Source organism: Patiria miniata, unplaced genomic scaffold, assembly GCF_015706575.1.
Source record: "Patiria miniata isolate m_02_andy unplaced genomic scaffold, ASM1570657v1 HiC_scaffold_5, whole genome shotgun sequence".
Taxonomy (NCBI): Eukaryota; Metazoa; Echinodermata; class Asteroidea; order Valvatida; family Asterinidae; genus Patiria; species Patiria miniata.
The window spans coordinates 8,168,022-8,194,704 of NW_024037072.1; the positions used below are offsets into that span (position 1 = coordinate 8,168,022).

General features: G+C 39.3%; 2 protein-coding genes across 3 annotated transcripts in view; one reads left to right on the forward strand and one right to left on the reverse strand.

Moving 5' to 3' along the window:
- Positions 1-1,011: 1,011 nt before the first annotated feature.
- LOC119741663 (exostosin-2-like) lies at positions 1,012-22,246 on the reverse strand. Its single transcript, XM_038217503.1, has 10 exons — positions 22,019-22,246; positions 16,755-17,573; positions 11,946-12,152; positions 10,767-10,956; positions 6,661-6,800; positions 5,766-5,991; positions 4,790-4,973; positions 2,827-2,993; positions 2,499-2,642; positions 1,012-2,098 (listed from the first exon to the last, which is right to left on the reverse strand). The coding sequence occupies exons 2-10, from the start codon at positions 17,291-17,293 to the stop codon at positions 1,754-1,756; spliced, it is 2,142 nt and encodes a 713-aa protein (XP_038073431.1). The 5' UTR covers positions 17,294-17,573; positions 22,019-22,246; the 3' UTR covers positions 1,012-1,753.
- Positions 22,247-23,704: 1,458 nt separating this feature from the next.
- The window catches only part of LOC119740956 (diacylglycerol lipase-alpha-like), a 43,989-nt gene continuing 41,010 nt past the window's right edge, over positions 23,705-26,683 (forward strand). For both annotated transcript variants that reach the window (XM_038216472.1, XM_038216473.1), the window contains exon 1: positions 23,705-23,970. In XM_038216472.1, coding sequence (XP_038072400.1) covers positions 23,876-23,970 — 95 coding nt within the window. In that variant the 5' untranslated portion in view covers positions 23,705-23,875. The remainder of the gene's footprint in view (positions 23,971-26,683) is intronic.

The following is a 26,683-nucleotide window of genomic DNA, read 5'->3' on the forward strand; positions in this document are numbered from 1 at the left end:
TCACTGCAGCCTGTCGCATTTCGCCATAACGCCTCACATACAGTTTAACACTTTGGCTGGTAATCTGCTTCAGCTTGGCAAATATTTGTTTGTGCTTACATTTGTATATCAGCTCCATGAACCTGGCCAAAGTTTTGGATTTGCAGGATTTGGGAGTTTTAAGAAATTATGTCTGTTTAAAAAAATCTAATACCTAATTGACATCAATACAGCACCTGCTTGACACTCTTTGGCAATAGGACACACTTTCGGCTCAAATTAAGCAAAAACGGTCTTCAAAAAACTATTTTGTACAACCACACACATTTGTTAAGGTATCAATTGAAATACCGTAATCCATCCTAATCAATTTTATGCTTACACATGTACATAAAATAAAAGCAATTTTTTTTTTTATCAACGTCAATACTTTTGGTACATACAGCACCTACTTTTTTTTAAAAACCAACTAACTGTCTTTTAAATATCTTAGGATGTTGGTATCTTTACAGACTAATGCTTGGTGACAGACATGTACAAGTCTAGGTTGTCTATCCACAGTAAGTAGGAACAGTACTATTACAAAAGTAATTACAAAAATTTTAACAGTTATATCTCAAGTAAGTCCTTTAATGTCGAAAAAATACTTTATTATTTACATAATATACCTAAAAAATAACTTACAGTTGTAAAAAACGGTCAGGTTTACTCTGTACATAGAAACATTGTCAGTATTTAGGCGAGTGTTAATTGTGCTTTATTAAGTACATGTACTTATGAATATTGAATATTCAATGCTATGCATGTTTGCTAGTCTTTACTTGAGAAAATTCACATATATAATGTAGAATATGAAGGCCCATTTTCAGCTTTTTTTTACATTTTGCTGATGAGAAATGTCTTTATTGCCTTAGTTTTTCAGAAGTCAAAGTAAGAAAACAAAACTTAAGACGAAATGTTTCGTTGGGGAGAAAACGTCATCAGAAGCTCAGAAATAAGTGAAGATCACTCTCTGTACACGTACATAAGGGAATAAGCGGATAAGCTTGAATTGTAAAGCTGTTTTAACGAAAGGGTTTCATGTGCATAGGTTCCAATGTTTTCTTGAAAGAATGTTGTCAAGTCTGCTGAAATTCGACAAGGTTAGTTTTTAGGATTCTTTTGATTTTCAGGGGGAAAAAACACATGAAATTAAAGAAGTTCCATTTGCATTTAGCTTAAGTACTGCCTTGGAATCCATTTGTTGTGATTTGAAGAAAGACAAATTATGTCCAATTATTGACTGTCCAATCGAACCAATCATAGATTGGCGTATTTTGTACTTCACTTGTGAAGTTACTCGATCAAAAGTATTAAACGTAAATACAGGTCTTTAATTAGCTAAAAAAGTTTTGAAAGAATTTTGAACAAATTTCTTAAATGGTGACATTGGATGCCTCAAAAACTCCCCAAACTGCAAAAGCTTTGCTTCACAAGCAAAGCGGTACAATTGCATAGTAATTAAAACAAAAAAAACTCAAATATCACAATTTTTTGGTTAGCACATATGCATAATTTGTCCATATTTCCACAAAGGGATGGGCGTCTTGAGTTTCACAAAAAAAGTATGTATTGTCTCTTTTGACATGCCCGTATTTTGAAAAAAGAGAAGATTTCCAACAAACAGTCTTGCAAATTGAAGAAAAATGTTTGTTGACAAGACGACTTTTTGAATAAAACAGTACACATCTATGGGAATTATCAAGTTATAAATACCTATACCTTGAAGCAGGTGCTATAAGCTTCCTATATTCGGGAATCGCTTCAGTTCTTCCGGTATATCGTCCTTGTAAAGCACCGGATCGGCGCGGAATTGAACCGTCTTGAGCGGCACCATCCCGTAGACCTTAGCGAACTCCGACACGCACTCCGACCGCTCCACCATGTGCGTCAGGTCGGCCGAGATGATGTTGGAACACTCGGGACACTTGAACTTCTTGCGAGGAGTGACTTTCATCGGCGGTTTGCCCGTGGCGTTGGCGATGAGGAAGTTCATGGCCAGGTCCTCGCAGTTCATGTGGTCGTCCACCCAAGACTTGATGTGGGGCGACATCTTGTGGGTGTACAGAAAGCTGAAATACTACACAGGGGGACCAAATTTACAGATAAATGTCATTGTTACTACCGGTAAACTTATGATAGTTTGTCTGTTTAATCAAGATTAATGGGGTGGACACCAGGCCACCCTTCAATACTGGCTAGACGACTTGCAGCACATAACCTTGGTTTACTCTCCACTTAGGTTAAAGGTAGCAATTGTAAGTAGGCAAACAAACAAATACAGAAAGCACAAATATTATTACTCCTGATTGGGGTTAGCATCTTGATGTGAAAGATATTGGCTTATCCAAAACTTGGCAAAAAAAAACTACACTCAAGACAGCAAGTTTTAAAGCAATCCACCTCGACCCAAATGAGAACCCAGGCCAAAGCAGGGATGCGTGTGACAACTTTGACCTGACCCGGGCCAGAGGTCATACCTTATGGTAGAATGCTGCTCCGGTGAGCACAATAGAGATGTCGTTAGTCCACTCCGACTCGTATTTCCATTTGAGTAAAGTCTCGTCCCATAGATGAAGTCTGGCAGGATAGCCTATCAAACGGTCTGGAAACTCCCTCCATACCTTCAAAAAAAAAAAAAATTGAATGTAGAGAAAGGTCATCGAGACACCAAGTTACGACAGAATGTATACTTCAGAAAATTTAGGCTCTAAGTAAAGGAAAGAATCAAGTTTGATCTTCCACGGTCACCTAAAAAATTCTGTAAAGTAACTGGTCAAAGTGGACTGAAATGGATGCATGTTTTACCTCGTAGCCAAATTCCAGTTCATCCGGTGTCAGCATCAGGATATCGTCGTCGATAGCCAAGACACACTCTGTCTCAATCTCGTCGTAAGGGTAGAACCGATTACTCAGCTTGTTCTCTTTGGTCTGTACGACTTTAAGTGGCTTGTTGATCTTGGGCCACTTCTCAACTACAAAAAAAAAAAAAATATTGCCTTGAGGATTTGAATTCAATGTAGGAATCATGTAACATTCACTGATCCAGTATTTTTTTCTTCACTTTTTATTTCAATTTTTTTTCAACTTTGCAAGCAAGCCATCTGGTGAATTAACATTGTGGATTTATGTTAACTCAGGCACGAAACTGGGAAGTAACACACATATAAAGCAGAAAGAGGAAATTCCAAGCTTTACCAGACTTTATGCAGTGTTTTTCAATGTTTAACCCTAACTCCCTAGGCCTTTTTGCTAGGATGTAGCCTCAATCCTGCAAAATCCTCAAATTGGCCTCATGGAAAAATAGCATATAGCCTCAATCCTGCAAATTCCTCCAGTATTTCTTGAATATGGTTCGTGGAGAGGTGACCACTGCCTGAATCCTGCAAAATCCTCCGGCTATGACTGTCAATGGGTTGAGGCAGTGACATCCTGGAGCAGTGCGGAGGATTCAAGAATAATCAAGGACTAAATTTATGCTAGGCTGAGCATAAACAACACAGGGTCCGGCCCAAGACCTTGACACAGTGCGTCCTCCGAAATCAGCAACGCACTTTTGTCATGCAACCTTAATCCTACAAATTCCTCCAATTTGCAAAAAGGATTTTGGAGGATTCAGGGCGGTTAGGGTTAATGGCATAAATGTGAAGTGCAAAATGAAGAAACAGCTGATCTGGGGAATTGCATGCCTATTAACTAATTGTACGCCGTTCTTCAAGAAAAAATTCATGAAACAGAAGGCAATTTCCTTTTTGTCGTTTTCCTTCTTCACTTCCTTCTTGTGTAAGAAAAACCAAAACTATAAATGCAATCCATATGATTCAGTCATTCCAGTTTATTTTATTACTGAATTTCCATTTATAGCGTGCAATGTTAACTAGTGTGAGGATTTAAACGAGAAAGCACTAAAGTCAGTGCAGCACTTCGAAAAGAGGTCAAAGCCAAGCATTTAGAAGCAATCTGTATTTATTTTATGAAAGTGCAGACGGACGACTCATTTCCAGGAGACGGGGATAAATTGAAAAAGGAAAAGCATGACCTGCTTTCTCAGGAAACCACTAGCCGATGATGGAGATAGCTTATTTAACTCAGACAATGACTACTTTCTGAAAGTAATCGATTGATTAACATTTATGAGTTGCCATTGCTGCATATTATCCAAGTTATCTTTTAGGCAGTTGTCAAGAATTTTTTAAAATCAAGTTTAAAATCTATTCAAACAATTTTGATCTAAAAAAATCTTTCACAAAGGTAAAATGGTTTCATTCTTGCAACAGAAGGGTTCTCAATAGAAAGAAAACCCACCCATACAAACGACCAGTATTTACACAGTAATGGCTTTATATTCAGTATTAAACGAATGTTACAAAATATCATAGATTCTGAATAGGACTGATATTTATTAAATGAGAACTGATCATTAAAGATAAGCATGCAGAATGCTGTGACTTTACAAAAAAAATACACAAATGTGAAATTGAAAATAAATGAAATTTTAGGAACCATTTTCGAAAATTTAGAAAGAAATAGACTGTTCCAGATTTGGTTATTAGCCACGCCCACTTTGCACTTAGGAAACATGTGCATCTCCCCATTGCCACACTTTGTGTTACACCCACATGCATTATGCATGAGGGTATGCATGTCAGACTTTTGTCAGACCTTTGGCTGTACAGCCAAGGCTGTGATTGGTCCAAACATCATGGGGGCAGGGCTTAATGGGGGCGGGGCTTATCATCTATTCTGCATGATAATGACTGTTGGACCATACCTGCAGGCGGTGATTTCTCCTGGTTGTTCCAGACAACCAGGACCTTGGAGAGACTTGGCGTCTGTGAGATACGACGGATGACTTCAAACAAACTCTCCTCACGATCGTACGTCAGCACTACGGCAGTGAAGCCTTCCGATTTGGGCGGGATCAGCGGCAAAAACAACGGACTGATGACGCCAACCTGATCCCAAAGAAAATATCGTCAAGAATTGTTAAAAACTAATTGGTTTAAAATTTACAGATATCGCCATTATGTTGCAAACAGAGTCTACATCTACACTCCTTACAAGCACAATAGAGGTGCATTTCACTGGTCCCCATACACAGTATGATTCCTTATTAACATACAAATATTATGGTTACCAGGGTAGTGTCGACTCTAAAACTTGACATTGCAAAAACTTTCTACAACAATGGGCTAAGATGGATTTGGAATAGATTGGATTTCAATCAATGTTTCTGACAGCATTTTCTCCCTTGTACTTTTTCAGACTCAAACGAGTTCCTGCTACCAAAAACCGATAGAAAAGGGCTACAAAAGGACGTTTTACAGAATGGCCCATATAAAAGTGGTGAATTTATAATCAGTGCTGTAGTCCAGATCATCACGTCTTCACAAGTCAACCAGTCTCTAAACTCAAGTCAAAGGCTTCAGTTTTAAGTTGAACAAAGAAAATGACTGGGGCAGGGTTCGATTGTGCCACCCCCAGATTGCTGTTCCGGTACTCTACCAACTGAGCTATCCACCTCTAAGGCACAAGCTATTTCAAGTCACAAGTTAGTCAAATGAACTGTGACAATAGCATTCCTTTGTTATTGTTCATCCCCTCATACTCGTGACTGGACTTGTGACACACTCAACTCCAACATTGACAAATATGTCAAAAAATCATTTTCAGAAAACTATTTCCTGAAATGCTGACAATTTGATTGGAATAAGATCAAGTCTATGTTGTTCATCTTTCTAACTCACCCGTGGTCTGGGTTCATTCCAGTAGGTGTAATCCTTAGCGGTATAAGGATACATTCTGTCATTAATGATCTGTAGTGTCGTCAAGGTGATATCCTTGATGGATTTGAAGTACTGTTGCCAATAGAAATGCACTTGTCTCTGCATCTCCTTGATCTGAGATGGGGAGATCTTTTTAAGAATGGACGGTAAGTTGGGAAGTAAAGCCTCTTCGACAATTAGGGCAGCTCTGTGGAGATAAAAGATCAAGTAACATTGATGAAAATTCTCTACAAATGCAAAATATATCTCTTTTTTTAGAGCTTACCAGTTTTATGTGTACCTTGCCCATACAATTTTTACCTAAATGATGGCAATTTTTATTTGAAGACTAAAAGTTGCATACTCCATGCTCCTCAAAAATGGATTTTGTTCTCCAAACAAATTTCCACTTTGTATGCATTCACCACATCCAGGCACGTGTGGTCTAGCAGTGGAGCACAGTATTCATGATCGTGAGGTTGTGTGTTCGAGCCCCGCCGTGGCCATGTGTGTTGCGCCCTTGAGTAAGGCGCTTTACCTCAAGGGTACCGGCATTACTCAATGCTGGGAAGGTAACAGACTCGCTGTGGAGGTTTGGCGATCCGCCACAGCAGCATTTCAATCGCTTCTAAAGAAAGATGGGCAATCCGTTCCTGAGAACACAGGTTCATCCCCCTCATTAACATTCCAGTAAGGTATTTCATAATAATTTGGTAGTTTTGTTTTTTGATGTTTGCAAATGTTGTATATTGCCTTTAAGATAACCTGCAGCTTTGAACAAATGCAATGACCTTGTTTTGTTGTTTTTTTCTTCACAGATGGGGCCCACAACTGTAAGAAGGTGAAGGTTAGTCTTATCCTGCAGCAAATGACATACCTTTGCCAGTCGAGTACTTCAGAGAATGGCAAGATGTAGGTATCACTCATGATGACAGGAATACAGCCAGCCTGTAGGGCATCGCTGAGGGCAGCCTGACCTAGACGAGCTCGGCGAAGGACGATACAAAACGTGGCTTCCTGCAAGAGAGTCAAAGACAAGGAAGGGAATGTTAGGCCACATCCAAATTTCTTATCTAGGGGTAATATCTAGCTCTTCCACATTTACAACAATGTGAGGAAATGTTGACAATAGATCTAGCCGTAGCACTGGAGACCTTTTTGCAGACATGACATTAGCTTTGAAAGTCAGGGGCCAATGTCATGGCACTGCTTATCAGTTAGCAGAAAAGTTGTGTATCTTGTAGTAAAAAGTTGTGCTAACCTTAACCCTACCCTTCCTCAATCCTCCAAAGTCCTACCGGCTGTTTTGATGGATTTTGGAGGATTGAAGTTGAATGTTGTTTATAGAAGAGGAGGATTTTGGAGGATTGAGGATGAATGAACATTCAGTATCGGTTGATTTTGGAGGATTGAGGCTGAATGGTGTTTGAAGAAGAGGAGGATTTTGAAGGATTGAAGCTGAATGCATTATGAGGGGCTGGGCTGTTGGAGGATTTGAAGGATTGAGGCAGTGGGTATCCTTCATTTAAACATAACTGCAAAATTTTGGAGATTTTGGAGGATTGAGGATGGTTTCTAGCCAAAAGGGCCTTTGGGGTTAGGACTAAGTACTATTGCATGGCGTGGATATGCTAATGGTTGCTTACGCACAGAGTATATTTACAGAGTGCTATTCTTATGTTACTGAATTGTTTTCCTTCTGAGGCTAGCCTGCCTTTTGTTGGGCTTGCTCCTTGAAATTGGCAGAGGCTCTGACAGCAAAAAAAATCATGAACTTAGCAGCACCACGAAATTGGGCCCAGTTGGTACCCTGCAGGTTTGCTACAGACTCTGTGCATGACAGCAGATGGGGCTCGGTGATCACTCATGGGTGCTGGGACACGCTGCGTGGGCATACTGATTCATGCACCAAGGTGTGAAGTATGCATGATTAATTTCATACAGAATGTGCATAAATCTACATCATCCTGGCATGAGCGCAAGGTGTACGGCAGCAATGAGTTTGAGGCACTCCTGAGTCTCTCTAAGAAATCAAGAAATGCAGGTGATTTTCAAACATGACTGATTTTTGAAAATTGAGCTGAAACCGAGCTGAAACTTCAACAGGTTAGGTTTTGAACATTCTTCTGTGGATTTTGGGCTGTTAGTGTTGGAAACAAACATAATGCAAGAAAAGCAAATGATCCCACATGTATACAGCTTTAAACCTTACTCCCCTAGCTTTTTTGCCGGAAACTTTCCTGAATCCGCTTTAAATCAACCACTGTGCAAAACCCAAAGGTCACATTTTTTTTCCAAGGGCTATCAAGTCCAAGGTGAAGTAATATTGGCTAGGCTCTAACTCCCTAAATCCTGCAAGTTAGAGCAAAATCCTCTCAAACCTGGTGAGTTACAAAGGATCCGGGTTAGGGTTACATGTACTTCAGGGCGGATCTAGCTTTCAGGAAACAGGGCTAATATAAAAGGGGGAATCGGTCTGAGGCGTGTCGAAAGTACGCCCTACTAGGGGGATCCGTGGGCATCCCCCCAGAAAGTTTTGAAATCTAGAATGCTTTCTCTTGCAATGTAAGGCAATTCAAGAATACATTTAAGAACTTTAGCATTCCATTTATTGTTTTATTTTACTAATTCCATAAGATTAGTCAGTGGCTGAACGGGGAGATTGCAGCCTCCCCCCCTTTCCAACGCCCGCTCTAGATCCGCTACTCTACTTTAATTTATCATTATATACATGTACAATGACTTAACCCTAACTCCCTAGTCCTTTTTGCTAGGATATAGCCTCAATCCTGCAAAATCCTCCAATTGGCCTCATCGAAAAATAGCATATACATGTAGCCTCAATCCTGCAAATTCCTCCATAATTTCTTGAATATGGTCCGAGGAGGGGTGACCACCGCCTGAATCCTGCGGCAGTGACTGTCAATGTGTTGAGGCTTGGCCAGTGACATCCTGGAGCAGTACGGAGGATTTCAAGCATATGCATGGCTGAGCAAAAATAACACAAGGTCCGGCCCAAGACCTTGACAAAGTGTATCCTATGAAATCAGTAACGCACTTTTGCCATGTAACCTCAATCCTCCAAATTCCTCCACTTTGGCAAGGAGGATTTTGAAGGATTCAGGGTAGTTAGGGCTAATAACAAGCAACAAGAAACAAAGCAACTACAGACTGAAAAATGTAAACTTAAATCGTCCATCTGATTATTCAAGATGTAAGGAAATAAGTTGAATCAAAGACGGTCCCTGAACCTTCCTAATCGTCTTTGGAGTATTGAGTGCAATCCCTTAATGACTGCTGCTAATGCGCTGGGCTTCACAATGGCTTTTTTAATTGACGACTTGATTAACTTGGAGAACCACAATATACAGAACCGACTTCCTCATTTAGAAAATCATTGCAATGCAAGACGAGAAAGAGTTCCCAGTGAGAATATTACCTTCTTAATTGCAGCCGTAATTGCTTGACTGTAGTATCGTGTTCAATATGCAATGCCTTAAATTAGCTTGCTACCATGGTAACAACATCCATAATTCAGTCTTGTTCTGAATCACAAAAATGTTTTGAATGCCTGTCTGAATTCAAGGACTTCTATCATCTAATTTAAAAGGCATGTTTCAATGAGCTTTTTATGTACATTGTACAAATTAAATAGAATTTATGTTCTGTGAACAAGCAACAAGTTATGTACTTCCTGTGAAAAATACAACGACCAGAAACTTCCTCATATCCATATTTTCTAAAGATGGTTTGGTTAGGACATTTATAAAACATTACAATTCCTGTCCACAAAGGGATAATATCTAGTCAGTTTTATTTTGACTTCAAAAAAAAAAGCTGCATCCTCTCTGAGTGATCCCTGACTAGTGTTGTAGTCGAAGTACATGTACTTGTGCAGTCATCACATGTACTTGTGCAGTCATCACATGTACTTGTGAGGTCATCACATGTACTTGTGAGGTCATCACATGTACTTGTGAGGTCATCACATGTACTTGTGAGGTCATCACATGTACTTGTGAGGTCATCACATGTACTTGTGAGGTCATCACATGTACTTGTGAGGTCATCACTGGTGCCCCTTGTACAAAGACACTGACAAAATTAGAGATGACCAACATAGTGCTCGACAGCTAAGTCAGGGTTCGACTTTAGCGATAGCCCGCTAGCCAAATGCTAGTCAAAACTGCGGCGGGCTAGTCAAACTATTCCTTAAGTAGCCTGGCTGGCAAGTAAAACATTACTGGACTACGGCAAAGATGAAAAGACAGGAAGAAATACATTCAGAAAGCAGACCAGTATCAATTTGGGTCTAATTTTATTAACTGTTTAAGGTTAAATGATTATATCTGTTAATTAAAAACACTGACAAGATTGCCTCAGGATACATGTTTTACAAGTACGCACATTGTTGTTTGTGAGACACTCTATATAAAAGAAAACATGCTGGCTAGTGAAAATGCCCGCGGGCTAGTTAGGAGTCTGTTTCAGTAGCCCGGCTGGCTAGTCAAAAAAAAAATGTTAAGGTCGAACTCTGTAAATTTGTAGTGAAGCCCCGCTCTTCAAGTTCTCTTTATTTAATTCGGGCGATTCACAATGCAGTGCGCCACCAATAGTTTGCCACGGAGAGTCCATTTTTCATGTTTACGGTCGACAAAACATAGCCCATTTGAATGAATGTCGGTAGACAACTTGAGCTAATGTCATAGATTGGGGCATAGCGTTCTGCCGCCTTACAAAAAACACCACATTGATAACAAGAAAAGAAATGGGCAAAAAGATTCTCGAATCATTCGCTTACGAAACCGCTGACCGGAAAAACTAACAATTTCAAATGTCCCGCGCTGCGAATTTGTCGACCATCTCCCACAATGCACTTGGAAAAATGAACACTCCGTGGCAAACTCTTGGTGGCGCACTGCATTGTGAATCACCCGAATTGAAACTAGGAATTGTTTTCAAGAGAATTTCAACACAACTCACCTGCAGTACGTGTGGATAGCTGTACCGGTACTGTGTTACGTCCTTGCACATTTTGGACGATGCAGAAATATCTGGGCATTTGTCCAGCACTAGAAAGTCTTCATGATCTGCTGAGATCGCGTTCAGCTCGTCTCTAAAATCTAAGTGAATTCCAGCTTGTGCTGATATAGCTAAAAAAGGTTTCACATAGCTGGAAATGGGAGGAGAGGAAGTCATACAAGAGATTAGAAACCAGAAAGGGGAAGTGAAAGCATGAAATTGCAGGCACTGCGGAAATGACTGAGTTTGAGTTTTCTCTTGGGAGGGCCTTGACACTACAAACTAACTAGGCAGTCGTTTATATATTTGACACTGAAAGGAAATTACAAAATGTACTCGGCAATCATTCAAAATTTTGAGGTCATCAAGGTGCATACTATATATATATGTCTAGAACAGTGTCATGCACCATGTATGATTGGAAGTTATATCTGGAGTATGCATTGGAAGTTATGCATTTTCGAGAAGTACATACACAGTGTAAAAAATGGTGAAAAGCAGTGTTGAATGTTTTCTTTCTATTCATATTTGAAGGTTGAAACAATACATTGCACTGCAAGACATACTTTTCCGACATCATTATTTGAAATTTTATGCATTTTTAAAGAGTAATACTGGGGGGGGGGGGGGGGGAGTATAATTAAAACGAGTGTGATCACACTATATGTTCAATTTTTGCCACTGTCTAAATATACCATTACACGTGTGTACAATGTAGGCGGGGTCACATTACATGAGTGGCTACTCTCTGAGAAACCAACAATACAAATGTCAGATCGCTTATTCAACACAACATGAACTTCCTATTAGTAAAATCTGTCACGAGCCATCGTGGCCCATCAGGCCGGCGTTTATCTCCAGTTTCAGTAGCATGAAACGACTGAGAATAGGTTACTCCCCAGCTAATGCCGGAACCCATTATACTCCTGGGTGGAGAGAGGTGGTACAGCAAGTGCGGTGAAGTGGTTTTCCAATGGATCCCAAGGACACAATATATGACAAGCAGCTGGAATCAAACCCCTGATTCGAACTTCAAATTAGCTAGTCCAAAATAAAAACTGAAGTGCAACAAAGACTGGAAAATAAAAAAAAATTCTTATTTTTTTTATTTATTTTTTTTATTTACATTTATGTACTCACCCTTCTGGTTTGGCAGATAAATAAACTTTTGCTACATCTGAATTATAGACAGGAATACTGACATCAAAGCTAGGGCGGTAGGTCCAGGTTGAGAACCCGCCCCCAGCTAGAAGAGATTTCCCTCGCCGGACATCGAGGGCAGTGTTGAAGTCGGGTGGCGATCCCGGCAGCATGTTGAATAAGAGATGGTTGGTGCCTCCATGCCACCTAGAAACAAAGATGGGCAATTCCATGGTAACTCACGTTACATTTGGAGGGGGTCTTCCGTCAAGTCAGTGCTGTCATTTTTTAACATTAACTCCCTAGGCATTTTTGCTAGGATCCAACCTCAATCCTGCAAAATCCTTCTTGAATGTGGTCTTTGGAGGGGTGACCGCTGCCTCAATCCTGCAAAATTCTTCAGCAATCACTGTCAGTAATTATGTTGAGACAGAGTCAGCACGTGACATCCTGGACAGTGCGGAGGATTTCAAGTATGATCTGGTCTAAATTTTTGCACGGTTGAGCATCAACGACACAATTGGTCAGGCTCAGGCCCAAGACCTTGACACATTGCATCCTAAAAAATAGCCTCAATCCTGCAAAATCCTTGATTTTGCAAGATTTTGGGGGATTTGGGAAGGTTAGGGATAAAGTCAAAGCATCTTAATTGACTTCACTACAAAACAGAGGCCAACAAAATAATCTTCAGTTGGTTTTGCAATCAGTAAAAAACCCATTTGAAAATTTCCTCATACTGCACACTAATGGAAAAATCTTACCTGGGGTGTAAGTCATATATATGCTACCATTTCAATTATTAAAAAACAGTCAATCGTGACATAACTAGAGGGATATATTTCGGCAACTCACGTTAATAAGGTAAACTCATGTTACAGTTTGTCCGCCCATCTTTGGTACAACTTAAGTGTTTAAAACATATAAAAAACTAATAATCAAACCAAAAAATGGGAAACAAATACGAACCTTTCTCTCTGCCTCAGAAAAAAACTCACAATCATGACAATACCACTTGCATACATTGCATTGTACTTGTAAATACAAGGTACCAAAATGACTACCTAAAATCAATAATTGTAGCTCCCCAAAAAGCAGTGTGTTTTTTTGACAAAAATACACTTGACCATATTCCATCTCGCTGCCAAATCACTCAAATGTTGTCCCCTTTAAAATTTGAGGTTGTGATGCTTGTAGTTTTGGAGATTTCATATATGTTCCATTTTTCAGCCATGCCTACTTTCTTGATGGAATTGTCCAGGTGAATTGCACCTGTTTTCAGTCTGGCATTCCAGAGTCTGGCTGAACAAATTATTTCAAGGATTTCAAGGAATTATACAACATATCGTACATATATACATTGTACATGTATGTAGACCTTCTACATTTGCTTTTGCTGTAATTTTCAGAAATGGATGGATTGGGGGTTAGTATTTTATAGCAAATATTGTTACACTGACCTGTTTAATGTTTTGGGTTCATAGAAGCGGGAAAAACCAAGAAAAAAATGCTGTTCTTGTAGTCTGGTTCCCTGACCCTACTTCAGACGTAAAAGATCAATTTACAGACATCTGGGAATCATCAGGTCAGGGAACCAGACTAACTGGCTTGCACCCATTCACAGATGTGTAACCGATTGCAAATAAAATGTGGACTACTTAAATTTGATAAATTGAAGGCAGTATTGGAAAAAAGTCAGTTTTTTCCAACGATGGTCGGCTGACCATCATTGGAAACTGATAAAAAAATCCACTTTTCTTGTCATATTAAGCTCTTTGAATGAAATTAATCCAAAAATCGTAGCATGAAGCGCGGAGAAAATGTGTAACGAAACGACCTTTAACCTTGAATTATGAAAACAAGAACGCTTCAAATTCTTTTTTTTTTTTTAAATGTTAGCACTCCATGCTACGATTTTGGTTTTATTTTATGAAATGGAGGTCATTCAAAGAGTTTTAATATGATGTACATCTTGGCTGCAATAGTTTTGGAGATCACAAGTATTTCAAGTTGGAGGTCATGCTAATTAGTCAAAAGTTCATTCTTTCTTAAAAGTTCGTTGACGTGCATCTAAAAAACTAACAAACCAAATGACACAAGATTTCAGTACTGAGGGGAGGGGGGGGGGGTGTCTCATATGGACCAATCATCACACCAAATACCGGTTAAATCTGAGAGGGTCGGGTGAAAAATCGAGTTGAATTGACACCGAATGACCCTTAATCGGTATAAAAACTGAGGCAGAACAAGATCCCCTGTGAAATTTTCCATGTGGCATGATGATATTATTCAGATGAAAACATAACTTAAGATGATTTACGGCAAGTGACTTATCTCCATAGACACAGCACACAGACATTCGCCGGAAGGCGAATGCAAACTAGGCCTGGATTCAGAGCTCCAGTCAGTCTGGGACATGATAGCAATTGATATGCACCAACAAGTAGCTGAATATGAGCCCTGCGTTGACATACATTTAATCACCGACCAACTCCGTGGGTTAGTTGAGGATAAAAAAACCCTCGCATGAAAAATTATGCATGGGCTTTTGTTGCATATTGTACATACAGTAGTCAATGACCGAAGGAGGTCAACTTTCTTTACATTCTGCTATAGACTTGGATTGTTCCCGGAATCAATACTAAAAGCCATTGAAATGCTAAAATGCCCCTTTGGGTCTATAATCAAATTTGGTTTTCACCCTTTCCCGGGTACGTTTTATCATCCCCAAAATGTAACCTTTTTCAACTGTGGGTCGCAAGTTCCACACTCGATTGAAATCCCTGCGCGTAATGAATTTACTGCCTGAGCTAATGTGGCATTTAATTACAAGAACATGTACGTTTGCCACCAGCATGACCAGCATGAGTAAAATCGTAAGGAGTGCATCGATTTCTTTTTCTGCGATAATCATCAATAATGAGAACACGAAACTATCCCCGGGGAGATTTTCCACATCACAACTGTACAGTATTTGTTCTGACCTATAGCGCTCCAGGCATTTTTTTTTAAGGACCCTTTCTAAATCCGACATCACACAGTGCAATATTAACCGATGCCATATGCTGTGTAATTGGGACACCATAAGTAATGGTGTCTGGGAACTGTAGTCTTCAATGAACTGTAGTCTTCAATGCTTCATAATCATACAAAATCCAACATTTGGATATTGGAGAACCGTAAATTGTCAGGCTGTACATGTACATGGACATGTACCGGTACAGTGTACAACATGTATGCGTGTACATGTATTTGGCAGGTTGTATACTCCGGTACATGATGTAAGCAAATTCATAAAGTAATACCATCAATACGTACTCAGACAATAAATTTCTTTCCTCTTCAAGTTATAAGAGTGAGACATTTACCATAAACGATTTCCATGCTCATCCAAACTGAGGTGCTCAATGCTGCGCCACTGTAAGATTTTGAAGGCCATTTCATAAATCTTTGTAGAATTTTGAGTGCATTTACCATTCCTCTCAACCAAAGACAGAATACATGTCGGGCTAGGCTAAAATTTTGTGAATCGGAGCGCTGTGATTATGTCATTTTCTCGATACCAACAGTAGAACAATCTTGAGGTTTTGAAGAAAAAAAAATTGGCAACTTAACTTCAATCTACTAATTGAGTAATTGTAAAGCTGTGATTTTTGATAAATAGCCACATCTCAACCTACCACAATAATTTAAAATGTACCCTAAATTGTGTCAATGCATTTGTCCATAGAGATACAGTGTACTACTGGTGTATATGTACATGAACAGCTCAAACTCTACAATGTTAACTGAAAGAGGTTTCTTTTTACATACACTGTGTATTTAGTTTACCATTTTTTAGGCTTCATCATCCATTTTGCTGGGTTTAGGCCTGCATTCCATCGTAGATCCTCCAGGATCTGTGATTCAATGCAGTTTTTATCCCACCTTCAGAAACTTTCCTGTAAATGACAGATTTCTTTGTTGTCTGCTCTTCTATCCCGGCGATGGAGGTTTGTACTGCGCAAGAGGTTTTACCAGCGTGAAAAGATGGGATTTCTTGCGGGAGATTAGCGTTGCATAGAATAGTTTGAGCACATATTGAGCAAACAGTTGTGGACAAAAAAAATGAGGAATTTTAAATCCTCTTTGGTTTGGTTTAGCATTCAAGGATGCATTGATGGAATACAGGATGTACATTGACCGAATACAGGATACATACATGTACATAACGTGTAAAAATGTACAGTAGTAGCCTACTACTGGCACTGTTGAAGTCAACAGATTTATGTGTACACATACCAGTGCCTGTACAGTTCATGCATAACAGTGTTTGTACATGAATTATGTGCAAACTTCTAACTGCTAAAGTATTGAGGTTGTTGTCACAATGAGTATGGAGGTTGTTGTCACAATGTGTTCAAAGCATTGTGGCCTGGGAACCAGGTGGGGAATGAAATTAACGTTCATTATTTTATTGTAAACCCTCCTGCTGTCTGAACAGTCACAGACAGTCAAAAAATCAATCACCAACAGTCAGCTCTTATTTCAAGAAAGCAAGCACTGTGACAAGTCACATTCAGTCAACTGACAAAAGCAGCCAAGTGGTAGGCGCAGCTGGCTTATCACTCACCTACAGTCAAAGCATAGCTCTATCAAGTTACTTAAAAACAGTCACAGCCAGTCGATCCTGCTTTATGTAGGCTGGAAGCTTTTACATTTGTAACTGTTAAAAACAGTCACTTGACTGATTTTGACTGAAATGACAACTTTGCACAGAGGGTATGTTTGCATATGAGGGTTAAAATGTACATTATCTTAGCAAGCACTTACTTGGGGAGTTGAGCAAGAACCTGTCCCATCTCCTTGACTCTGAAGGCGTCTTGATTTAATAAGTCAATAGCAGGCACAAACAAACAAGCTTTCTCTGGGTCCGCCGTGAAAAACGGACTCTCTGCAATCGTCACGAGAATCTCGTAAAACTCTTTGGATATCGTGTTCGCAATCCTCGTCCCGTCCTCGTCCACGTATTTCAGTAAAGGATAAATGTACACACCGATGCGGTTCAGGTTGTAACCGCACCGGTAAACGTCAAAGCAGTTGTAGTAGCGGCATTTCAGGTCTCCCTTTTCCGGCAGTGGTATATTTCTTGAGATCCGGACATCTGGGAGATTGGAGAGGTCCGGAATGACGTAGCTGCTCCGGTGTTCCACCTCGCTCTCCATGATGAAGTGCGGCCAAAACTGGAGCAGACCGGTCGTGACCAGCCCAAACAGGATTATGGAGAATAGAATGATGTAGTAGCGCTGGTAGCGGAGTTTTAACTTGGGCCCCCTGGCTTTCTTCATGATGCCAGGCAGAAGGCGTTGCATATCAACCCCGCTGAGTGCAGACAAGAGATATACCTCTTCATGGGTCACTGGTGGGCCACCGTCTGCAGTTAGATTTTATGAAGACTCCTGGGTGCCATTGTCACATTCACAGATGCAGCGAGTTTTCAAGATAAAAGCCACAGTAATAAATCACAGGCCTGAAGAGATGTCCAAGGCATGTCCCACTCCATTGGCGCATTACGATGTTCCCATGAAGAAAGAACACAGTGCTAGGACTTAGGAGCATGAATGGTCCAATCTTGAAAACACGTCAGTGTACCTATCGAAAAAGCATAAAATACGGCTTAAATGTAGACATGCACTCATACATGTACACTAAGTGCTTGAACTCTAAATGTTCAGCACTATCCTATTCTGATAGTAGCTGGTATTGTAAACACTGATAATAACTTGTTTCCCCAAGTGAAACTCGAAAGTAAATGATTACACAATTTACTGGCATGTTAGGAAAAATGTACTTACTGTACAATGTATCATCACATTCCACATACCAAGTGTACATGTAGATGAAGCAACAGGTATTGACATAGTTCCAGGGATTAAACAATAGATAAGGTTGATATTGACTGAATTTTTTTCTGGTGACAATGTTTTATAAACTTTCCTACACCCAAAGTCCTGTTTAAATGGTTGAGCATGTTTATTAAGTTAAATCAAGGAACAGATAACGCCACCTGGTTATTTAAATGTAGGCCAAAAGGCATATTGTTTTGCATACAGCATGCAAGAGCAATAAAAAAATCATGACCCACTTTAAATTACTGGTATAAAATGTTTCATCTCGTTTCAATGTGAGCAAGCTGGATGAAAAATTGAAAATCAGAGAACAAATCAAAATTTTACCAAGCATACATGTACATGTGCATTCAACCATTAGTCAGAGATACTGGTACCTATTAAATAATTCACCGGTGTTGAATTATAGTGAAAGAACACTCTAAATGAATAGGGGAATTATGGACATTTAACCAATATTCAGGTGTGTATAGCAATTGATTTTTTAATATATTAACAGGGATCAGGTGAGATCTATTATTTATTGGCTTTGCTGCTGTATGCTCAGCCTTAACATTGATTTGTGGATTGATCATGGCCATCATTTGATGTTTTCACTTCAATCGGGCCCTAAAGCGGCTTTGCGGGCAAAGTACATAACACTGTTTTCCCAACATTTTCTTTAGCCAAGAACATATCCGAAACATGTATTATGGAAGATTTCTGTAAATTGTGTATAACAATGAATGCCTGTGGGTTCCGTGTACAAGTACCCCCTCAACTGTAAGAAAGGGAGAGTTGGGGGAGACCACTGGGAGAGACATTCAAATGAATTGCCGACGACGTCTGATGCCCACACAAAGAGGCCATGGCTTTATACACACGTTTTAAAGTAAGCGTGCACTCATGTACTTGGTGCTTTACGCGCGTGAATAAGTACACACACCCAGTGTGTCACGTCTACCGGGCTCTCGAAAGTGGTCAGACAGCGCCCTCTCTTGCTTGCGCACGGGACCCATGTAAGACATCAAACTACATAAATTCTTCAATTTGGCTGAACATTCCAAAACTACAGGCACATGACACAACAGTCATGAAACCAGAAAGCCATGAAATCACGTAGGAGAGTGGTACAAAGAGATTTCAGGACATTTACAAGTCTTAGTAATTTGGACCTTACATGCATACATCTTTCTATATGTAGGATCATTGTCCTTTTCACGCATTTTGTCCATTTCCAATTATAACACCACTCCAAATCCAAAGAAGAATGCTCAAAACTGAACCTGCTGAACTCAGTGGATATTACAGTTTTTGAGAAACAGTGAAAATCCATGCATAGTGTTTTGATCACGAAAAACGATTTAAACTTTGGCACTCTTTATTTCCAAAAAAAATCAGTCACTTGACTTATCCTTGGAAATTACCTACTTTTCTTGATTTCTTCAAAATGGCAGCAAGCCAGATGGAATAATTTCACATGGTGTTTTGACCCTAACCCCTTGAGCACTTTTACTAGAAAGTATCCTGAATCCACCAAAATCCACCTATTGTGTCAGCTCAGTGCTTAGTATGGAGGTATATCCTGAATCCATCAAAATCCTGCAGTACCGCTAGGCTTACAATCCTGAATCCATCAAATCCCCCCGTTTTCAATATAGAGGTATCCCGAATCCGCCGAAATACTCCAAAACAGGGACCCTACCGGTATATGGATTTTGATGGATTCAGCGTAGTTAGGGTTAATAGTACCAGTATGATCTTTAATCCAGGTTAAAGTTTTTTTGATAATATGCCTTTAAAGTTAGTGCTTGGGACCATGGAGCTACCGGTATATACAAAATGTATTAAATCTCCATCTGGAATTTAATATTTATTTCTATTGGGAGTTCTATGAATTCAGGAACCATCACTGTACATGTATTTCCGATACTTTTTTTTTTAAGCCAAGGACATACCAGACAGAACTTGTATTAAATTTACCTGGATAAATTGGAAATTTACTGGGAGTTCTGCTGATGAAAATACCACATGCTTGATGATTTTTGGTTCTAAAAAGCGAAAAGAAAAAAATGGGATGGCATGTTTGTGGTAGAATGTAGTAATCTGATGCCACCAAGTTTTTCTCCCATCAAGTTCAATGTTGGTCGGTCATATTTACAAAAAAAGTGTATGTCATTGTCAATGCTTTTTATATCGCTTCAATAGGCATAGCGTACATCTTTTGTTCACTGACAATAAGGACTACTGATTACATTTAAATGAAGCATCACTAGCTTAAATGTGAAAGTTGGCCAACAAAACAAGTAAGATTTTAAAGGAACGTGTCACTTCTGGGCACATCATTTAGGAACTTCAACAATTAATAATAATGTGACATCCTTTTAAAAAATTTATTATTCTGTTTCCTGTCTGGGCTTATTTTGTCAAGGGAGAAATTGAGTTCGGCGAAAAAAAATCAAATAGGAAAAAATTTGAAAATTAATGATCATAAAAGCAATTAAATGATTTGACCTTATAATCCGGTAAATGGATCGTGCCCATTTAATACTACTGTGTAAGCAACAAACATGGGAGTCTGTGACTAGACTCGTCTGGGAAAGATTTCCATATACGAAGTTCACTCAACTAAACCCTATGAGATTGGACTGAAAAATTCTAAGTGTTTTCTAAGAAAATGCCTGTATTTTCTCACTGCTCAAATTGACTTTGATGACACGAAATTGCTATCTGGGGGCTTGTTAGTCAATACAGAGGAAAATTAGTGAACTTCTTATATGGAAATCTTTCCGAAAAATACTTGGAAAAATGTTACAACTCCCCAAAGACTTTGTACACAATCATGGCACTACAGTCACAAAGTGGCATCAGAATGTATGTCGTGCTGCTCAGTTATAATTCTCTCCTAAATTTGGGCCACCGGCTAAAAGTAGGCCCTGTTCATAATTCCCTCATTCATCATTTACCTACCAAGTATGTATGTAAGTACTGACCCTTCGGGCCTCCCCTTGTACAGTTGCAGTGTTGTGTACAAAGTACATAAATGAGACATGTAGGTCTAAAAACCGTAACATAGTGGCTATCGTTACGGCAGCCGAACGTGATTTTTCAACTGCTATCATTACGGTATGGCAAAACACGTTATGGCTGCCGTAACGATAGCCACTGCAAAAACTTAAAAAGTCCAGCAAGAGGAAAGATTCCCATATCTGGCATGTCTGGCCATCATTAATCTATCCCTTCAGTGAACTGTCAGCCATCAGAAAGTAATAATATGTCATAAAAAGTCAATTTAGCAGGGAAAATATTGAAGTATTTACTGACAAAACACTTCGGCCGTACAAGCTACATGTAGGCCTAGGCCTACTTAGAAATTTTCAGACCAGTCTCATGCTCATACGCTGGTTTGTGCACAGGGTGACAAGTGATGGCTGGATATGGGAATCTTTCCCAGCAAGATTATTAAAGCCATAAGCTGAACATCAATCTCCTTATCTATGGACTATGTGAGTATTTGTTTTAAGGCAGTGTATATTTTGCCGGAGACGGCCAACCTTTAGTAAACGTTAGTTTGCCGGATATGCACTGAACATGCGCAGTTACTGTTTTTTTGTACTTAAACATTTTCCGGTGACAAGTTTTAGTCTGGCTCCATGCCAAAATTATCGTTGTTACCTCGTATTCTCAAGATGGGATTCAGACCATTTTATAATTTCGGACTTTATTTCCCTTTTAAAAAAAATCCTCCAGAGCCACAAATCTGAAAAAGAAAATGTAATACTCTGCAAAAAATGTTTGAGACATGTTAAAATAATAAAAGAAGAATATTCTTATTTATTTGGGGATGAGAAAAAAAAAGTTTAAAATGTGGTGCGGTCGGAATCGAGCGCGAATCATCCCGCTTACTAGAGCCTTTGCTTAACCATTACACCAAACGTGCTACACAACTTTTGGTGGGAATTTAATACATCTTATAATTCAGCCCTATTTTAAAGAGTACAGCGCCCTCTGTTGATATGGATTGCCGCCGGCAAACCTTTAGTAATCGTCATTACCTCCGGCAAAATATCCACTATCTGGTTTTAAACTAACAGTGCCATATCACATGCAGCAATCACTGACTAAATCAGCAGGCAGGATGTGATTTGGTCATGTTGGCTAGAAAGTTTAAATCACATTGTCAAAAATGAATCACTGTTCAACGTTTACCTCTTGTTTCCCAAGAAATTACCGCGCCAAAACGACGGTGTAGATGAATTAGGACTTCGTTTCCTTCACAGTAACTTGAACTACATTCCATAAAACACCGGTGATGCCACAAAGTGAAATTTTGTTCCGTGGAGTCGTCGAGACAGCATTCCAAGCAGACATGTTTTCTCCATTAGTTCAATAAGAAAATATACAATGTAAATGTACAGTGCTAGTGTGTGACATGTACTGTACGTACGGAGTCCTTGAAAAGACGTAGTGACGTAGCATGAGTGAGGGCGCCCTTGCAACATTGCGGTCAAGTTGTAGAGGCGCCATTCGCAGTATAGTATAATGCACTCACCTTTCATAAAAAAAAACTAGTCTGTGAAGATCACACTCATGAAAAAACCTACCTCCATCAAGGACAATAATTGTCTACTTCATCATCTTGGATAATTTTCGGATATTTTGGAGTTGGAACTAAAACCTACCATTTTTTTCATTAAAAGTATTTCCTTCATTCTTCCTAATGGCGGAAGCTAATTTGCATATTAATTGTTTTAAAAAAATGCTCAAGGGTGCCCAGGTGGCAACCTTCGGAAAATTGATCTACGGTCCAAGTGACAAGAAAATGCAAAAACATTTTCTGCTGACCCTAATCCACGCTTAACCCCCGGATCAATATGACCATATAGAGCAAGGAAATGACCATCCACAGTCATGAACTTCAAGGGGGTCACATTCAGAAATTTCGGCAGCTTAGCCACAAAACTGAAGGCAAACAGGGATTCATTCTTCATCTCCACCATCATCGATTGGAACAACTTACCAGCAAATATAGCCAGCAGTCTATAGCCTACCACTGAACGTTTCAAATCAAGTCTCCTGCACCACTCTTAAAAACAACGCCACATTTTCAAGTTCAGCTCATCCACACGCAGTGTATACGCGTGATGTATTCCGATACAATGTGCTGACTAAATCGATGAAGATGAAGCACAATCTTAATATCTTAAGTTTTCCGGGCAACTTCGTTGTTTTCAATATCATGTTTTTTTCCCCGACGGTAATAAATGAATTGAGGAAATTGTAGGATATTTTTTTTGCATACCAATTTCGTAACTGACTCATGATGTCCCCCCTTTTACGGCAGATCAGACGCCCGTACTAGGAATGGGGATCTGTTCCTTAATTTATGTTTATCTGGACTTACTTTCAGTGTACATGTACATGTACATACACATGTATAATAAATGGCCCAGTTTTAAGATGTAGTCCCGTGCTTTTTTCGCTTTTTACCTCGAAATATATATTTATATACATATTTTGTTCAAGTGCTATTTTCCCAGCAATACCAAAGTTATTCACTTTCTAATGAGATATCGACCGAAAAAAATCCTCCTTCGTTTAGTTATGGAATTATTTCTTCACAAAAAAAATCGAATTGGCTGTCAAACAATAATTCGGCTCTCGCAGCGCAAAATCAAACTCCTTTTTCAGAATAAAGCATAATTTGTCTTTAATTGAGAACTTAACTCTGAGTGTCCATTAAAGTGTTATGGCGCCCTCTAAATCTCAAAATGTTTGCAATTTTGTCAAACGACGGTACTGCATACAGGTTCGGTCGACGGCCCCGGCCCCAAAAGTTTAATACCATAAACACTTTAGAGCGCCCTCTACTTATGATTTTTCCTCGATAACATTTACGTGACACATTGTATTATGCGGTCCGTTTGATTTGCCGATTTCCCTGCACGACCGTGTGCACAACCAGGTTGAAATTTGACCATATATCGGAGTGCTAGCCGACCTGTTTTGTGGCAGAGACTTTCAAGATGTGATCTGATCATTTGGAAGTACTAGTTGTTAAGCAAGATGCCTGGTTTGGTGGCTTTAAGAAGGCGATGGTCGCTGGGAAGCGATGATTTGGTCTTGCCTGGCTGTACACTGTTCGTTATTCACGTCGCGTGGTGAGTAGATTTTGTCAGCCTGCACATTGATACCGGTAATAACGGTATATTGTTGATGTACCCTAACGTGGCGCGGCCCCTAGCCTAGGCCTAACGCGTGGCGCACTTTTATTTTTCGCCTGTAGCGCCTAGCTAGAGCAAAAGTTTAAACTGAAATTTCACAGAAAGTGAAATTTCATCAAGTTCTAAACACTCCCGTTCATAAATCGCGAGTTTATTTACCCGTTACAAAGTTCAACTTAGAAAATATTATTTTGGCGTGATTTTCCGATTTTATTTTTAAGTGCAAAGTGAACCCTTTGAAAATGCCCCGAAAAATAAGAAAATAATTTTCTGACAAACATCTGGCTGGGTTTGTAAGTAAAGATAATAATGATTTATCAGAATTTATCAAGTTTACAGAAATTCTTAAATGTTAATTTAGAATTTTCTGAGATTTATTCAAGTGCGCCACGTTAGGGAACACTCCGCCAATTTGTGCCCAATTTCCGGACGCAACCGTTTTTGCATTTCGGATTAAATTTTATGAAACTGAAAATGTTCACAGAGGTTAAATAGCATTAAAAAGGTAAAAGTACCAGCATTTCACTGCATGAATTTGAGGTTTATCAACAAAGAGGTTTGGCAACACTACACGAGGAAAGTTGGGTAAGCTCCGAAGTGCGCCACGTTAGGGAACACGACTATATGTAGAAACTGCCAATGCCATGACTGCTGCAGTTTGCTGTTCAGCGCACATTTGGGAAAGAATGTTGGGTATAAACATGATAAAGGAAAAAGTTCCGTGCTCGATCGCCACTTTTTTCAATTAATTTTCTAGCGCCAAAAGTTACAACTTTTATGGTTATTAAAATATATTCCTCCACTTTCCCTCCTCTACTCTCACCCTCTCCTTTCCTTAATTTCTATTTATTAATCAGTCAGTTACTTCATCGAGATTCGAACCTCTGACGCTTGCTTGATACACGAGACTCTTAACCGCTAGGCCGCGCACGATCGCTGTTGCAATAATCAATCTTTGGACGTATTTGAAGTATCCATTGAAATAAACTAAATATTCATGAGAAAATAAATATTCATAATGACGTATTGCACTATCATTGGCCGGCTCATGCGACGTCATGCGTATAACGTACCGCTGTCTTTCAGCCACTACAATCAGTTTTGACCGGCTGCTTCAAGTTAGTCTGCACGACGTGTGCATCCAAAATGTGCTCTAAAAACACATTTTGCCTGATTTTTTTTCGCATTTACACAGCTTCCTGGATTCCTCTTGGTTGAAATCACAAGGTGAGGTGAAAATTGATATGTTTGGCGGCAGTTAAAGTGGCGATCGAGTATGGACATTTTCCCATGATAAATCGTGTAGTTTAGGACACCGCTTATTATCATTTACAAGTTCCATTCATAAAGAAAACCCTGCAGGAGTGCAGCTCTCTCTCCACAAAATTAAGCTAGCCGATATTCTTCAATTTCAACATGGTTTAAGCAAATTATTTACAGTCACAGTGTACATGGGGTAGATCATCCAACATATCCAAACAGTGAAACACTCTTAAAGTGACTTTTCCTGCTTGCAAGTTGTATCATAGCCAAATAGGTATTATGCCTAACTCCCAAAAACAGAAAACTGTGTCTTTTCATTCTTTTATACTGAATGGTTCATAAAACTACACAATTACCGAATGTTGCGTCCTGACGTATAACCACCTGCACTGGGGCGCTAGAACTCCTTTTCTGACATTTGGGATTTGGTCTGTCGTACTAGCGTCCCTATCAGTTTTTCTCTGTTTTGTTTTTACTTTGCCAGGTCCTTTCAGGGTTTCCCCCTGTTCCTTTGCCTGAGTCTTAGGTCTAAAGTAACTCCTTCCTACTCTTAATATTTGTTCTATGTCCAAGTTTTCTCAAGTGTTTTATCTTGTGCTAAGATTATTGTATCACTGATGGGATCAACAATAAAGGTATTTCCAATCAATGTATGCAGGCCTACAGTTACATGTATGATGTAATGAAACATTGTTTGCATCTTGCATTTTGATTGTTAATTTAGTTATAAAACTAAATTTCTTTGTCCCATTTTGTTTGTTTGTTTGTTTGTCTTTTACGTTACAACTATTAATATCTACAATTCTCCCTTGTTGAGTACACTGTTCAATTTGGGTAAGTGCACTGAGGTGGATTTTGGGGGATTACCAAAAGCTTTCATCTTTTATTTGAGGAGCCTGACAATGGTATTTGTAGTATCATGGCCAAGATGAATAGGATTGTAGGAAGAGATTGCCCCTTCAGTTGCCTTCCCAAAGTGCTCTGTTGTGCAGAAACACCAAGTTTGTATTGGCAATACGGTCTGTAGAACCTAAGGTTAAATTCAAAGTAGGATTATAATCGTGGCACCTGAATGAGAATGGTGCATGCTGTCAATCCGAGAAAAAAACAAGGATTTTTATTTAAAGAAATTTTGACCAGAGCTCTAAACATTTGTCGCATAGCATGATGAAAATTTCATTATTTCATTTTGCCAGCTTTTCAGAATAATGCATGAAAATCCAATTATGTTCACTACTATGTGAAGTGCTTGGTATTTTTCAGTACAATTCTTATTAAAATACATGTAAAACTCGAGCCATATAAAGTGTACATTCTCTGTGCACAAACATTTCACATGCATCTTGATACTACCAGAATTTTCAGGTACAATGTACAGTAATTATTT